Consider the following 16,779-nt stretch of genomic DNA (forward strand, 5'->3'; position numbering starts at 1 on the left):
GGACTGGAGAGGGATGTTTTTGGAAAAGCATGACAGGCTGGATTACTCTGCTGCCAGCTCCTTGTGACTGCTGTTTTTGTCTGTCAAGCACATGGTCGCAGACACCCACTGTCAGTCCAAAAAAGAAAAAGACCCCCCCCCCCCCCCCCCCCCCCCCCCCAAGCATATCACTAAGCTCTTGAGAGAAAGGAGGTGAACATGTGTTATTTCCAACCTGTGAAAACATAACCACACGTGTGCACAAGAAATGCCATTTGTTGGTTTTGTTTATTTGCTCTTTCTCCACCAGAGGAAAAGGAGAGGAGACAGGTAAAAGGAGCCGGAGGGTGAATAGGAGGTCGTGCAGGAAAAAGAGGGGAAAGGAAGAGAAACGGGAAGAAACGGAGAGTTGACAGAAGAGAGAGAGGGGGGGGGGGGAGCACGGAAGAACCATCCTGTGACAGCCATCCAACAAGCATGCATAGGTGGGAGTGTTATAAGTGTTCACTGGTATCACCAGTCACACTGCCTCATTTCAAACAAATCCAATTTTATGCAGACTTTTACAGAAGCCATCCAATTTTATACAGCGTTTTATACAGCAGTTACTTTTTTTGCCAGACACTTCCAGATTATAATTAGCAAATTCCCTATGACTGATGTGAAAACGTTAAGTTATTTTTCTGGGTTTTTTTCTCTCTTTTTTTGGCAGTGATTTTTCCAACAAGACAGTGGACATCTTACTGTACACAGACAGACATACAGACAGACACAAATATACAGAGCAGATACAAAGAGATAGACGGAAAGGAAGAGAAGGAGCAAGGCAGAGGACCAGAAGCAGATTTTGAGCATCATGCCTGCAGACAAGTTGTAACTGTAACTGGAAGATGGCAGTAGAAATACAAAAAGAGTGACTCAACTGCAAACCAGCAGGTTAACAAAGATGTGATCAGTAAACCTTAACATCCACAGAAATATTTTTGGCTTCTTATTATTTGTTTATTCATTCATTGAGATTTAATTAAAAAAAGGAAAAAAAAGAAAGAAAGCAACAACACAAAATAAATAAAAAGATAAATAAATAAATAAAAAATAACCCAAAGCAAAGCAGTGTCTATAATGGAGTTCATGCATGTTTCCTTGTGATGTAGCTTATTAGCAAACAGTCAAGCCCAAATAAGCTGCGATGGTCAAAGAAATATATATAAAGCATTGGTCTTTCCACCACATTACGTCATCTGACTCATTAAAAAAAAAGATACTGCTCCCAGAAGGGTTGGTACCCACGTGAAATTATACTCTGTACAAGATGTCTTATTTTTCCTCCCCACCAAGTAATTTTTCAATAAATAAATTAATATTTGCCATTGCGTAAAGACATTCTGTTTGCAGTTTTGAGCAGTCTTCAAGTTGTTTTTGTCACCTGGCACTACTGAAATTCTTGAAGTTTTTAAAAACAGTGAGCTGCCAAACTGCTCCATCTCTTCTTGGCTTAAAGTGCTCAAAACCAGACAAAACGAGAGTGCTTTACAGCCGTGACACCTACTCTAACTCAGAATTCAGCAGGTCAGTAGAAAAATAAACATTGTCCCCAACATTGCATAAAGAAGCAATCAATAAATAAATTCATTCAAGTCAATAAACCATATATCTTATCATCTTAAAAGTTTCTCACACAATCATCAAAGTGAGAGAAAGTGCTTCTCCAACACAGAAAACAGTGGTTTTGTAGTGCCGTAAAGTTTTGTCAGTGAGCCATGCACGGAAAGTCCACTTTGTTCACCGCCGCTGTTTAACTCCACGTCTCGCTAGCAAACACCGTCCTTCCTCCGGTGAAAGAAAAAGAAAAACCCACAAAAAATAAACCATGCTTGTCAAACATCCAGGCAGCTGCTTCACAGTAAGAACGATGAGCAGGAAGACACCGATCTTTTCAGCTCCAGTGTTCAGTCCTTATTGTCCGCTCTATTCCCTGATTGGCTGACTGAGTGGCAACCTCCTGTCGCTGTCGCCAAACTTTTTCCACCGCCGATGGTCTCAGTGAGTTGAATGCCCCTCAGTTTGATTCGATCACCCAACTTAAAACACAACATCCCTCCCATTTCCTCCGATTTTGTCTTTGTGTTGTTGCACACAGAAGAAGAAAAAACTAAACTGTGCTAGGCTAAGCTGTGAGTTAGAGAGCAATCCCCAAAATAAGGTGGGACCCAAGAGGTGTACAAAAATAAAGAAATCATACTGTAATAGAACAGTTGTGATTGTGAGCGAGAGGCAATTTCTTTATTTACTCAGAATATTTACATATTTGTGACAGAGCTGACACTGATCTGGGAAGCCAGTGTCTCGCCTGCCTATTGCTGGTTACAATTTAGATATTCATATCTGTGTGTGTGTGTGTGTGTTGTTGTGGTCTTGGTGAGCCAGCAGTGAATCCACTTTCCAACATGGTTGAAAGACTCCCCCACTTGTTTTTGTTTCATAAGAACAGCGCTCCCTTCTCTCTCTTGTGGACCACGGAGGAGGCATCAAAGCAGCACTCGTGTACTGCCGCCTGTCTTCCAGTACATTCAAAATAGTGGTTATCATCCTTTATTCATCGCGATTACGTCTATGGAAAAAAAAAAGCAGCTGAGGGTTCGCGTTGTCAAGTGGCTCGGTTTTGGTTGTCGGTGAAAGCTTTCAGAGCGGAAACTGGGTAACCTCAACAGTCCAAAGGGAACCTCTGATCTGTTGGGATTGCATCAGTGCAAAAGAGATTCACATATGCAGCTCTGTGTTTATTTCTCAGTCATGAAAGCCACCGCTCAAACCCACCGCAGGCCCACTGCAGGGCCACTGTGGCCACACCTGGGATACTATGGTTCAGTGCAAAGTCTATACAGTGCTGTATAGTACAGGTACTCCATAGTACTCTGAAGAAACATGCATACAGAGAGACAGAGTAGGAAGCACGCTATCTTACAGTACAATCCTTATCTGTGCAGGGTTTTTGGGTGTCCAGTCAGCAGGGCCTGTCCCTGGATTGTGCCTCGGGGAAAACTGCATTTCACTGAAATGCTGAGATTTTCTGGGCCTACTTCAATCATCTGTGAAAGTGCTTGGGTTGCCAGATGTAAAGTATAGTGCATGTGTTTGATGCAATGGGGAAATAAATTTGACTAAACTCTATCTTATGTGTTGAATAACAGCTGTAAACAGAGTAGTTCTCCCACTGGAAATCTCATATCTTATCATACACTTATACATAGATTGTTGTTCTTTTTTTTGTTTCTTTTATTACAAAATTATTGTTATTTTTTTATTACTTTAGATTTCCATTATCATTATTAGATGATGACAGGGTCGAGTTGCTTGTCTCATAAAAAGCATGCATTTTTCCATTCCCCTCTTTTTTTTGTCTCAGTGCAGTTTCCCGGTGGATATAATTCACTCGGTTGGTGCTTCTCTTCCGCCTTCATCTCTCTTTTCTTCAGTTACCTTTGGGATGTAAGGCTTGCAAAGAAACAGGTGTCCATTGTTGCATCAGCTCTACTGTTATTGGGAGTCCACTATCAAATCGATTTCTCACCATTTTGAAGAAATGACCTTGCAACCAAAAAAGTTGTGGTTTTGATACCTGAAAAGGAACAGAGTAATAGAGATATATTGTGTTATTATGCTCATTTCTTGCTGACTCCTCAGTCAGTTTTTCATTTGTCTCTTGGCTGCCATAAACTCAGTTGGCTGCCACAGAAGCAGGAGGCCCCTCTTCTGGCTCTTCCTTCTCCTCTAGTGTCTGAATGAGACCAGAAGTGACATCAGACAACTTCCGCTCTGTGATTGGCTCTGCTGGCAGCTGCCCCGGACTACTGCCACCAGAAGCATCCCCTTGTTGTGTGGGTGGAGTCAATGTGGCCGACTCTTGCTCCATGCACAGTGCCACCTCTTCTTCCTGATCAGGGCAGAAAGAGTGAAACACACAAGGTCAACTAGATGACTAACTTATGTATGTGGATAGATTTTTACCTATTGTTCTCTTCAGTAGTGAAAACAAATATTTGATCCCCTGCTGAATTTGTAAGTTTGGTTACTTACAAAGAAATGAACAGTCTCAGGTTTTTATGATATTTTCATTTTAATGGAATATCACCACAAAATCCAGGAAACACATTATTTGAAAGTTATAAATTGATTTGCATAGCATCGAGTGAAGTAAGCATGATAGGTATAATCATTCAACCAATCAATCAACCAGTCAACCAAGCAACCAATTACAGCGGCCCTTGATCTCAATCATGTGTATAAAGCACGCTTGTCCACAGAGTCAGTTTCTTTCTTTTCAGCCTCTCCGCCATCATGAAAAGACCAAGGAGTTGTCAAAGAATATCGTGGATAAGATTATAGACCTGCACAAGGCTGGGATATACTACTAGACCATCAGCAAGAAGCCTGGTGAAAAGGTGACAACTCTTGGTCCAACTATTTCCTAATGAAAGAAATATAAAATTACCATCAATTGCCCTTTTCCTGGAGCTTCACTCGTAAGATCTTGCCTCATGTTTTGAGGATGATCATGAGAAAGGTGGTGGATCAGCCTAAAACTACACAGGTGGAGTTTATTACTGATCTGAAGGCAGTTGGGACCACAGTCCCCGAGAAAACCACTGATAACACACGCCATAGGGTCCCCCCTGCTCAAGAAGCAACATGTGAAGATCGGTCTTAGGTTTTCTACTGAACAGTGAACAGTGTGGTCAGATGAAACCAAAACCTTTGGTATCAACTCAACCCGCTGTTTTTGGAGAAGAGAAACACTGAGCCAAAGCCAGTTTCCAGACCTCAGTCCTGTAGAAAATCTGTGGAAGGAGCTGAAGCTTCAAGTTGCCAATGGGCAGTCAAGAAATCTGAAGGAATAAAAGAGTTTCTGTAAAGAGGAGTGGGCCAAAATCCATCCTCAGATTTCTCCTACTGTATCAGCTAACAGACTGATTGGCAAATATGAAAATCACTGTGACGCATCAAAGTACACTTTGTCAAGACAGTCTCAACTCAAGGCCAACTGTCAAACTGTTTTGAAGCTTGCAATACATAATCTTTCTCTGCAGACCTCAAGTCAATGCTTAAAGTCAAGGTTTCCAAAGTCCAAATAATTAATATTTAATGGTAAATGGTCTGCACTTAGCATGCCTTTTAACCTTAGCTGTGTCTGCAGAGCTCTTTGCAGTCCTTATCATTCACACAGACATTCTGAAGTGACTTGGGGTTCAGTGTTTTGCTCAAGGACTCTTAAATGTAGTCAGAAATCGAATGACCAACCTATTAGCCTCTCTGCACTATAATAAAACACTATTGGGATACATAATAGCCAGTTTTTAGTGGTGGTTACCATTTTTCCCCCTTTCCCCCCATTTCTCTCAGTAAAATTGCAGTTATATTGTGACATAAACAAGCAGGAACAAGCTTACTACTCTCTGGCTCAGATACAAAGGTAGAAATGTTAGCATGTTTGTTGACATGGGTGGAAAAGCCAATGAATCTTTTCCTAAAGCTTTTTGTGCTACCATGATACCACTGTAGGTTGCCAAAGTCAAAAATTATATTCAATATATCCAATTGGGATAAAACAATTATTGTGTTATATGATTGTGTTTTATAGGGGCAGCTGTAGCTGAGGATGTAGAGCAAGATGTCGACCAATCAGAAGATCAGTCACGACGCATCCATCAGAGTTTGGCGTGTGTGTGTGTGAATGTTAGATAAAACCGCTTAGGTGTAGATTTGTATGAATGTTTATGTGATTGGGTAAATGAGGCTTGTAGTATAAAATGCTTTGAGTGCTCAGTTAGAACAGATAAGTGCTACATAAGTACCATCCAGCATTCAGTCCATTTATATGGACCAAAATAATTGTGATTACGGTTTTTGTCATAAGGAAGAGCAGCCAATCCTATACCACTGCTTATTCAATGATGGATTGCCAACAAGAGCTCAGCTGCTAAAAAGTGTTGCCTTCTTGAGCTGCACAGCAAAATCAACCTGAAGATGAGGACTTCATGAATTAGATATATAGGTGACTGATCGTTTTGTGCATTAATAAGGTTGCTCCCTGCAATTTTCATGAAAACTTTCATAGCAGTCCCTTTTGCTTCACACCTTTTACATAATTTATCCCCAAAATAACTGAAGTTTGGAGGCCTGCCGCAACTGTGGTTTTCAACTCTCCCTCCTCTTCTTTCCTGACATTTCTGCTATCTAATCTATTCAAATTCTTCCATTCCCAACTTTATCTTATTGAGGCCACAAATCCAATATTTTTATCATCAGTTAATGTTGTCATCAATTCAGTCAAAATAATGGAAATGTAAAAGTATATGTCTTAGGCAGGTCAAAAGTTAAAAAATCCATCCATTCAGTTTATTCCGCTTATCTAATTCAAGGGTCAGGAGGCTGGAGCCGATACCAAGGTAGGGTACAACTGCTCAGGTTGCCAATTTTGTCGCACGGCTAACACAGAGAGACAGATAAGCATTCACACCTATTTCACCAATTAACTTAATATGGACGTCTGTGCACTGTGGCCAGAGTGCCCATATAGAACCCGCACAGTTGCAGGGAGAACATGCAAATTCCACATGGGAAAGCCCCATCTGACCAGCAAATCCTAATCCAGGACCTTCTGGATGTGATGGTGCTAACCCTTCTAACAATCATGCACATCATCAATCATGATCGATGTCTCGGGGGGAAAGTGGGTTCAGTATCTTACCCAAGAACACAGCTGCCCGGCTAACGTACTAAAACTTTTAAATGTACGCAAGGAAAAGCTAGAAATCCTCACTTTCCTCTTTTTGCCATTACCCCCAACCATCCACAGCAGATGACTGCCAGTTCCTGACCATGGTTCACTCGGAGGTTTCTTCCTGTCAAACGGGAGTTTTTCCTTTCCAGTGTTGCCAAGTGATTGCTCAAAGGGGGTCGTCTAATCGTTGGGGTTTCATCTGTTATTGCAGGTTTTTTTAGCTTATAATATAAAGTAACTTCAGGTGAATGTTGTTGTGATTTGGTGCTATGCGTACAAAGAAAACTGAACTGAATTAAAGTACTGGCAGACAATTCTTATCAAAAATGTCAATCAGTATCGCCTCTATTGACAAATTGATCTTAGATTGCTACACGTGCATAAAATCAAACCAATCTTATGATTAAATGATTCGAGATAAAACTTTAAGAACAGTCTGCAGATTTAAAACAGAAATGACACACAGGTTGCAGTAAGCAGAGCTAAACCTCCAGTCTGGTGTCTCTGAGAACTCGCTTAGAAAGCTACAAAATCAAATATTAATCACTGAAGAGATAATTTTATGTAATGCAACCCCATGTTCAACTCACCTTGACCTCCTCCTCCTCCTGCTGTTCCAGTAGCGGGGAGTGTTCCGTTCCTACTATCTCTTCACCAGTGGGAACGCACAGGCTTGGCTCCACTGTCGCCGCCACACCTATGTACCCACCGGCTTCTGCCTGATAGGTTTCCATCTGCCCCGTGTTCCACAGATCAACCAGCGGAGGGTGAATTTGATGAACCAGACTGTGGATGGTGCTGTTGGGTGTTGCTTGCAAAGAGTGGTTGGCACTGTGTAGCCTGTGCTCCAGAGACTTGAAACACACAGAAAAGACTAATCAGTAAAATGTGAGGAATGAGCAGTGACTGAAAGACATAAGATCTGTCAGTCGTTTGCGACCTGTTTGCCAGCTTTAATGTTTCATGACATGCTCCCCATGTCAGTATGCAGTAAGCTGACTTTGTTTTCCTTAGGCAACAGAGGTTATATGCAGATCTTTTTGTACAGTATAAGAAATTAAGTTTTTTTTTAAATTTATTTTGGCTGAAAGATGCATGTCGAATAAGTTCTGACAAAGCTAACGGGGTGTAAGTACCTGCGGTAGATCAGTCTTCATTAATTCCTCATCCATGGAATTCTTTTTATTTTTGTTTAAAAAATGATTTGGATGCTTCCCTTTGGAAGAATGTCATATTTTTGCAGGTTCAGCTGAGCATTTAATGAAGGATTCTTGACAAGAGTGATGACTCAACAGTGTGAGGTGTGTCAGCGTTTACATCAGATGCGGTTGAGTCGTTGCTTAGGCTAAAATCGTTTTTATGGAGTAATGCAAAAACAAAAACAAATAAAAGGAGATGATTAGATAGAAAAATCTTGAATTAAGATTATTTTGTTGAATTTCTATTTCCACAGTTAAGAGCGAATTTCAGACTGAGCATGAAACCCAGCAGGTAAGAGTTTCTGAGAACATGTTCTGAATAAAAGCCCAGCTTTTTTAGTCTATAAATGCTGTCATGTGTGGGTTTGTTCATGTGCTGTACTTGTGCCTATACAAAAGTGAACAAATAAATAAAATAATGTGTTAATAAATTTATTTTACCAGACAGTATTTTATAACAACCATCTCTGATACTCAAGCCTTACGCATTAGCAGCAACATGTAGTGTCTCATTTGGATTAAAACCCAGACGGCGGCACTCTCGATCAATCACCTGCTGTTGCTGATACTGCAGAAGCTGCTGTTGGTGGTAGTGCTGAAACTGTTGGATCTGCTGCAGCTGTTGTAGTTGACTCTGCTGGAGAGTGAACTGCTGCTGTTGTTGCTGAGACAGGAAGTGAGCTGCGGCCTGCCCATCGTAGCCCTCCGTACCCATAACGTAGGAGCCAGCAGGGGGAGACGCTACGGCGGAGGGATCGCTGTTGATGGGCTCCCAAGCGTCAGAAGAGGAGAGGCAGTAGTGGCCCTGGTATGTGTGAGGCCACACCTCCGCTGAGGAGTGGTGCAATATCTGATCTGCAGGAAATAAAAAAAAATGTGGCAGCTGCTGTTAGCACTCTTCAAAATGGGGGCAGCAGATGGATGCAGGAACACTGTGTTTTATGATTTTTACAAAAATCCCACTTTTCAAATTTGCTGGAATTGGGAAAAAAATGAGCAATTTCTTAAAATCTTAAAATTCCAACTTTTAATGACCAACAGTTAAAGCTAATAGCTGTTGAGATAAATGTAGATCTGGCTGTTAACTACTCTGAAAAAAAAAAACTCAGCTGAAATCTTTCCACACTGGGTGAAAATGTTATGACAGAAACTCTCCAGTATGAACCGAACAGAGTTGAACACTGGCACACCTCGCACTGTTGAGTCATCATTTTGTCAAACTGCATAGTGCAGACAGAGCTTTGATTGCCTCCAGTGTTTCTTACTCAAAGTTGGAGGGCTATAAAGTGGGCTCACAGCCACTTATTTTGCTAAGTGTCTGACTTAAAAACGATGGGCTCAGTTAAGACTAATGCATTCAGGGTGCAGTTAAGAAAGCCTATTTTAAATCAGCAAAGCACTTACTCTAATTTTCTGCATTCAGAAGTCTGTGCTAAGGCAACATTGCAGTAAACTGTAAATATCCAAAATCACTGTTTATATCGATACAGTGTCTGGGTTTACCTTCCAAAAGTTCATGCTGGAAACTGAAATGGCCTAAAGTCTAGAGCAGAGGTGTCAAACAGACCCGTCTCGAGACCATTTTTACATGGTCTGGGTCTTGTCTTGGTCTCGGCAGACTTTGGTCTTGGTCTCGGATCCCTCGGTCTTGTCTTGGTCTCGCTGTCTCGGTCTTGCTGTCTCAGATTGGCATAGAGGTCGGGAGATTTGGATTCAACAGTATCCATGACACACAACGTAATGTTCGATAATGTGTCATGCGCAAAAGCATCAGCTCTAAGAGCTGTGCTTAGAGAGTTAGAGAGTGCTTTGTAGAAAATCAGAAGAGTCGACTCCTATTGAGCGAGAGCCGGCTCCTCACGTCTCAGCTCTCACACAGTGGCTCAGCTATGCTCCAATCCCTCCATATTGTGGCCAATCACATGCAAGGATATAGGATAATATCATTATGTGAAAAACAGAGAGGGTGAGAGACGCGACAGTCAAGTGGCGCGTGCGTCTGTCCTCTCAGTGAGTGAGTGAGACAGTGGACAGCGGTGAGGAGGGCTCTGTGAGTGCATCGCAAAAACACATAAATATGCCTGACACCTGTAAATGAAGCAGCATCTGGCTTTTTTGACTTTTTTGTCTTGGTCTTGGTCTCGTCTCAACTTTGTCTTGGTCTTGACTCAGTCTGTCTTGGTATTGTCTTGGTCTTGGTTTAGGCGGTCTTGACTACAAGTCTAGTCTGGGGTCTGTGAAGGTTCAAAGTCATCCAGGTCATCGTGGTCTAAGGAGCTTGGAAAGAAGAGCATCTGGACTTCTTTAAGTTGCTTGAAGACGTTTTGCCTCTGATCCGAGAAGCTTCTTCAGTTCTAAGGTCAAATGGTGGAGAGTCCCAGATTTAAGCCCCATTGGGGTGTCCCCCTAAGAGGGACAATGGACCCCCTAATGATCCTCTACCTAATCACACGAGCCAAGGTGTGAAAACGGGTGTAGGTCACAATCGGGTGAACTCATTGCGAAACCTAGCCCCACCCTATCACGCAATTTCCTGAGGTCAGAAGGCCCAGGATGTGAGTGGGCGTTAAGGCATCTGGGAAGGGATCTCAAAACTGGATTATAGATGGCAAACCTCTGTTCAAAGATGGCCGTTCACAGTGGACATAGATGGCTTCTTTCGCTCCTCTTTCAAACCAAATTGTCTTCTCTATCCAAAATGTGAACACTGGCATCCTCAAAGGAGTGACCTTTGTCCTTTAGATGCAGATAGACTGCTAATGGTCCATCCCCATCTAAAGTCCAGACGCTTTTCTTTCCAAGCTCTTTAGAATAAGGTCTGGGGGCCAGAAGTGGCCTTCTTAAGTCTCCAATCTGGCCCACTGGACAGTTCTGGAAAATGGAAGATTGGCATAAATTCCAGACTTCTGTGTTTTCACAAGTTTTACAGATTTTCCTACTGGTTTGAAATATACAAGTAAATAAGTAATAGGTAAATAGGAAAGTTCCTGTTTTTACGCCATCTACTATAGAAATGTATGACTTTTACAGTGGGTTCATTAAAAAAAATAAAAAAAAAAAAAAGGCCAAGAAAACAAAAAGAGGACATTCAGTCAATTAACAAAACTTTTCTGTTTTATAATTATAGGACAGTCTGCGCAACGAGCTAACAGAACATTTTCTCTAAATTTACCAAATTATTTCTTGCAGTTTATGGCCAAAGCAGCACTTTCTTGTCATGTAAAGAAAGCAGTGCATTGTTTGTTTTATTAAACTTGCTTACGCTTACAGAAACAGGAGTTTCACTTGTCCAGGCAACTTACGATCAGAGCGGGCTGTCCGTTGGCCACAATCTAAAGTGAGTTTGACATCTCTGGTCTAGAGAGACGAGACGCTGTAACACAATGCTCTAACTATTCTGTTTAAAATTGATTTGCCACTTCCCAACCTCTTCCATTTTCTTACTCATAAATGATGTGGCTGTGTTTCACCGACAGCAGTTACCTGGACTTTAAGCCTCAGACATAGTTGTAGCCCTTTACCTCGACTGGTGATGCTCTCCTGGTTGACCTCACTGAGGTGAGCCACGCTTCCCTGGTTTGATCCTGACTGCGGAGTCTCACCATCCATTGACGACCACGCCAGGAGCGTTGCCTCTGAGATTGCAAACTGCTGCAGGATGCCTGAGGTGAGAATTCAGAGGGCAAGTCAGGATAATTGTTACTAAGACCTGCAGTACCACTCAAGTGGCTGATGACAGTTAATAGGGTGTGAAACTCTTGTCCTCATCCAACCGACCTGCTGCAAAGCGAGCCTCTTTCTCCCCATCACTGAGGTCACTGTAGGCGTCGTTCTCCAGCCGCCGCTCCTTTTCTCGCTCCTGGGTACTGATGCGGGACTGGAGGACACTCCCTGAACCCACCGTCGTCATGCCCCAGTTTTGCCATTCAATCATGTGAGCGACACGACCCTGGGCCATGGCTGTGGGCTTGGTCACTCTTTCCTTCATTGTGCGTGTGACACCTGTTTTAGGAGAAAGACCCAGACAAGGAAGGAGCAGAAGGAGGAGGGAGGGTGGCCAATTTAAACAAAATGGGTGGAAGTAAGAGGAGAAATTAAAAGATCAGAGGTTTAGAGAGAGGTGATTAGACGAGTTGAGGGAAGGAGTAGAGAATGAACCGGCAGGTGGGGAACAAATGGGGGAAAAAACAAAAGAAGAGGAAGGAAGAGACATAAGATAGATTCGTTATTATCAAGTGTGCATTGGTTTTGGGTGGAGGAGGGTATGACGCTGTGATGTGATGGCTCATGGGAATATGGATATCCGGCATGGTTCGACTGATAAATTGATTAAGCAACTGTCATATAAATAATAAACCTTTCAGTGTTGGAGTTGTTGTGTCTGAAATTGGCTTTACCTCACATGATTAACCAGAACGAGTTCAAGTATAGCATACCATTCCCATTTTTAAGGATCATTTGCAATAAAAGTGCCTGATGCATTATAGATATTTGTTTTGATGTTAAAGAGGACCTATTAGGCTCATTATTAACTCACGTTTTAATTCTTGGACTTTACTAGAGTGGCTTTAAATGACTCGGGATCAAAATAAAACTCTCTCATCTTACACTGTGCCTTGGTCTAGCCTCTCTGTTCATCACATACAGTTTTACTTTGTCTCCCCTGAAATCCACCTTACCTGTGAGCCAGCTTTCTTTTGATTGGCTGCCCTTTGCAAACAAAAGGTTTGAACAGCAGGTGGTGGAGCTCATGTGCTCACAGCCAGAGCTGTGTGCCTGAGATAACCATATTAAGGATATCCGCATTCACTGACGTGTCTGAAGTGGACTGAAAGTGAGCGATTAGAGCAATGTGAAGCCTGAGCTTTTGGCCTGCTGGGATTACTTTCACACACGCTGACCTCATTATTTAAAACTTTAACCATATTTAATATTAGCATCCAGAACTGTACCAGTATATAAGCCTTTTCAAGATTATTTATCTAAAGTTCAGGAGCAGGACCACACCCACAACAGTTCCTTTTCCAGCCGTATTTCTATAAGTGCCTATTTGGCCCATCATCACTTTTTCTCTGCTTGTAAGCCTCTCTCAAAGGTATCAGGGGAGCCACCGCCTCAGCGAGCCTGTGGCATAGCTCGTTGCTTCATTATTAACAAATATTTTCATTCGCATCTAGGGCTTTAGTCCTTGCTAGTGAATATCAATCTATACATTTATCTATAGAGAAATAAACAAGGATAGCCACAATAGGGCCGCCTTTAAGAAGTAAACAAAATACCCAAACGCCTCTGGGATGTTTGAGACTGCTCATTTTATTAAAATATTGAATATCTTAAATTAATAACTGTTCATAAGGAAAACATTATCAGCCAAATCCAACTATTCAAAAGTCTGTAGTTAAAAGACGGTTTTCATGAGCACCCATTATAAGCTCAGAGAAATGAAAAAGGGTTGTGGAGGTGACATTCGCGTGTTTAATGAGACTGTTAACATCACATGGAGGGGAGACGGCAGGAGACGTGTCTTGTCTGACAAAGGTGCATCATGGGATGGAGCAGGTTAATTTGGGTGAGGCGGCTGTGTGGCATGAATAATGAGAGGTTGGCTTGTTGACATGATAGCTTCTTCACACCTCTGTTAAGCTGCGCCGGGTAAACAAAAAACTCCTCTCTTTCTCTTTATTGCGTTTCGGAAAACTCAAAGCTGCTAAACATACATTTAATTTCCTGGTGCCATGCCACTACAAACTCATATCTGTTTAACAGCTCTGCTCCATATTTCCACGCGACTAACATATGATGACACATACTGTAAATCCCTGGCTGCCTGAATCTCTCTGATGGTAGCACATGAAGATGGGATTCATGAATAAATTATAGGACAAATCAGTACCACAGCACACGGTATAGCAGCTGGACTTCATTACACTGTACTGCATACAATTCACTGCACTCAAATGAACTGCACTACACAAAACAGCTGGATGAAACCAAAAAACGCTGCACTAAAAGAAAGCACTTCACTACACTAACTCTGTTCGACACGGCACTTTGCACAGTCAAAACATCCATACTAATACTTGCTCAGAACACCACAATTTCACAACCACTTAACATAAAAAACTACACTTCCCACTCACCTTTCCTTAGAGCAACAAGCTGTGTTTGTGTGTGTGTGTGTATGTGCGTGTTGTTTTTGAAGCTGAATTTGTTCCGTCAATGACTCACGAGGAGTCATTGACAACTGATATCACAGCGTGGAGAGGAAGTGATACAGGGGAACCCATTTAGGGTACCATGCTGACTCCAGAGCCCGTCTGAGGACAGAGCCAGCATGGGGTCGTTTACCAGTTACAGCACAGACACACACCTGACACACCTGACAGAGAAGACTTAGCCAGAGCCCCGATGCCATAGGCGTTTGAGTTCCTCTTGAGCCGGGGCAGGATTGATGTGGTGTCTTCCATAGACAGCTAGAAGGAGAGAAGAGAGAGGAATGGAGGAGGAAAGTGTGGAGAAAAGGACAGCATGGATGGTGTGAGAGGCCACACAGAGACAGTGTGACATGACAGTGTGTGTGTCAGAGGGGTGAGTGGAGAGGACAAGTGATGGAGGTGTTGGGTTAATACAAGAGACAGAATTTGCATTTCCCAAATCTTGATTCAAGAGATATTCTACAAAATAAATATCATATAAATCTAGGGTTTCTGATTGTGCTCACACCAGTATAATAAACCGCAAGACGGACTATACGGCTCAGGAGGTGGGGGTGTCATAAATCAAAACGCGCAAAAGCAACAAATAGATAGGGAGAGAAAAGTAGTAGATGAAGGAATGATGCCACAACACTTACATTGATTCCTTCCCATGAAAATTCTGAACGTCCATGCTGAGGAAGAGAAATAGGAGGAGAGAGGGATGGGGAAAGGAGGAGCAGGAAAGAGTAAGAGAGTGACAGGACAGAGAGGACATTGGCATGCATCGGGGGTGGGGGAGTGGGGGGTGGGGGGAGGACGGAGGGGTTGATTGCACATCAAGCATGCGGAGGAAGAAATTAGGAGAAGGGAGAGGAAAATACGAGGCAGACACACAGGATTTTCCAGGAACAAGGAAAGTGAAGAGCCAGAATGACAGGGAGAAGGGAGGGGATTAAACAGGGATCAGTTTATATTTGCTTAGTTGTGTAAAGCAAACTGAATACGCTACGGATGAATGAATTTTCTCTTCGGTTACATGTGCTGCCAGAAACATTGAAAGCCAGCAGAAAACTGTGTGTGTTTGCGAGAGCGAGATATCAATAGTGTGTTGAACTGTATCTGATCCTGCACACAGACAGGGGACTGAGGCTTTCAGGAGGAAGGGGACATTATGTGTTTATGTGTGCGTGTGGTGAAGGCAGACGCTGAGAACAAAGCAGATAAGCACTCTCTCTATCAGCTGGACTGACACTAACTGCACTCGGAACACTGGTGTGCTACTGGCTGAGCTGATATTTTGTCCCCTTTACTGTTGATGTACACAAGCGGCAGACAGACAGTCAAGACTGTCAGAAAGCTCCAGGTCTACTTTCTTCTGGATAAATGCAATGCAAGCTGCACTGGTGGCACAAGTCTGAAGATCCTTCACTTACTGGTCAGTGATGCCTTTACATACATCAGCTAGTTTGCATAAACCTGGAAACATGTAGCCTGGCACAAAGTCTCCCTAAAAGCACCTCTTAAACTCACTAATTAACATTTAAATGCTTAATTAGTCTTCAAATCCCTCTTTTCCTAGATTTGTGTCATTAGCTTATTTTTTCTGGTCAATCTGCAGACTCAACAGAGTGTCACCTGAGAAGAAATAGCCTGTAATTAGAAAAACAGCTGTGGCCCTTTTTTTTTTTTTGCACATTTATGCAGATTAAACAAACAACAGATGATGTGGAACTTAGAGGTGCTGATAGGTGGAATTTTCAGTTTTAGACTAGTTGTTTTTAGTTAACTACCTGCTGCCTGTAGCTTTGTGTTTCTTTTAAACCTCCATTTAATCAGGAATTAAAACTCAGGAAAGTCATTCCAGTCCGGCCCTTACACCGTCATGCTGTTTGCAAGTTCATGCGAAGGATCTGCCACATTTAGTCCTGTTCCAAACCAACTATCCTTAAGTAAAAGTAGAATAAAGAGTTCCCTCAATACTGAGTCTGCACCCATGCAGGCTTACTAATTACATGAGGTAAAGGTGCAGCACCAGTTTTGTGATGTGAAGAAAACTCCATGCACTTCCAAATATAATATGCTTGTTATTCTTTCAGTAATAAAAAAATTAAAGTGACTTTCATGGAAATTTAGTACATTTTTGCATGTTTTTGTAACTGCAGGTATAGGTCCCAGAGAAAACACTATACTATATATTTAGCTTATAGTAATGTCTCCTCATTGTATTCTCAGCATCTATTTCCACATACTGCAACAAATCAAATTAAAAAAAAAGTAATAATACAATGTAAAATATGCTCAACTCGAAGTAAATAAATTAGAATTAGAATTTTTAGCTACATTAAAAATAACAGTGTAATGTTAAATAATTATAGAAATGAATTAAAGTTCAATGTAAACACAGTTCTTTTTTAGTCTTACTGACTGCTCTGCTAGTCATGTTTTAGTGCTTTATTCTCTACACGTCAAGCACTTTATCGAAAAACTGCAAAACTTTGTTAATTATCTTCAGTGGTCAAAAGAGTAAAATGTAAAGATTATGTAATTCAATTCTGGGTTAAGATAATATAATAATGAGAGTGCGATGAGAGGGGAGTGTTTATAATCTCCTTCAGCTACATCT

The 16,779-nt window shown here is 41.9% G+C and overlaps 1 protein-coding gene across 3 annotated transcripts in view; it reads right to left on the bottom strand.

Annotated features, from left to right (window-relative positions):
• Positions 1 to 229: 229 nt before the first annotated feature.
• The window catches only part of fam131bb (family with sequence similarity 131 member Bb), a 28,982-nt gene continuing 12,432 nt past the window's right edge, over positions 230 to 16,779 (bottom strand). Inside the window, exons 3-9 of one of the 3 annotated variants that reach the window (XM_035913037.2) lie at positions 14,813 to 14,848; positions 14,339 to 14,432; positions 11,737 to 11,961; positions 11,481 to 11,621; positions 8,513 to 8,814; positions 7,351 to 7,614; positions 230 to 3,913 (exon numbers count right to left, since the gene is read on the bottom strand). In XM_035913037.2, coding sequence (XP_035768930.1) covers positions 3,698 to 3,913; positions 7,351 to 7,614; positions 8,513 to 8,814; positions 11,481 to 11,621; positions 11,737 to 11,961; positions 14,339 to 14,432; positions 14,813 to 14,848 — 1,278 coding nt within the window. In that variant the 3' untranslated portion in view covers positions 230 to 3,697. Of the gene's footprint in view, positions 3,914 to 7,350; positions 7,615 to 8,512; positions 8,815 to 11,480; positions 11,622 to 11,736; positions 11,962 to 14,329; positions 14,433 to 14,812; positions 14,849 to 16,779 lie in introns of all 3 variants that reach the window. The other 2 variants (XM_006802896.3, XM_006802897.3) reach the window with 2 other exon arrangements.

Source organism: Neolamprologus brichardi, chromosome 11 (assembly GCF_056152115.1).
Source record: "Neolamprologus brichardi isolate AB-2024 chromosome 11, ASM5615211v1, whole genome shotgun sequence".
Taxonomy (NCBI): Eukaryota; Metazoa; Chordata; class Actinopteri; order Cichliformes; family Cichlidae; genus Neolamprologus; species Neolamprologus brichardi.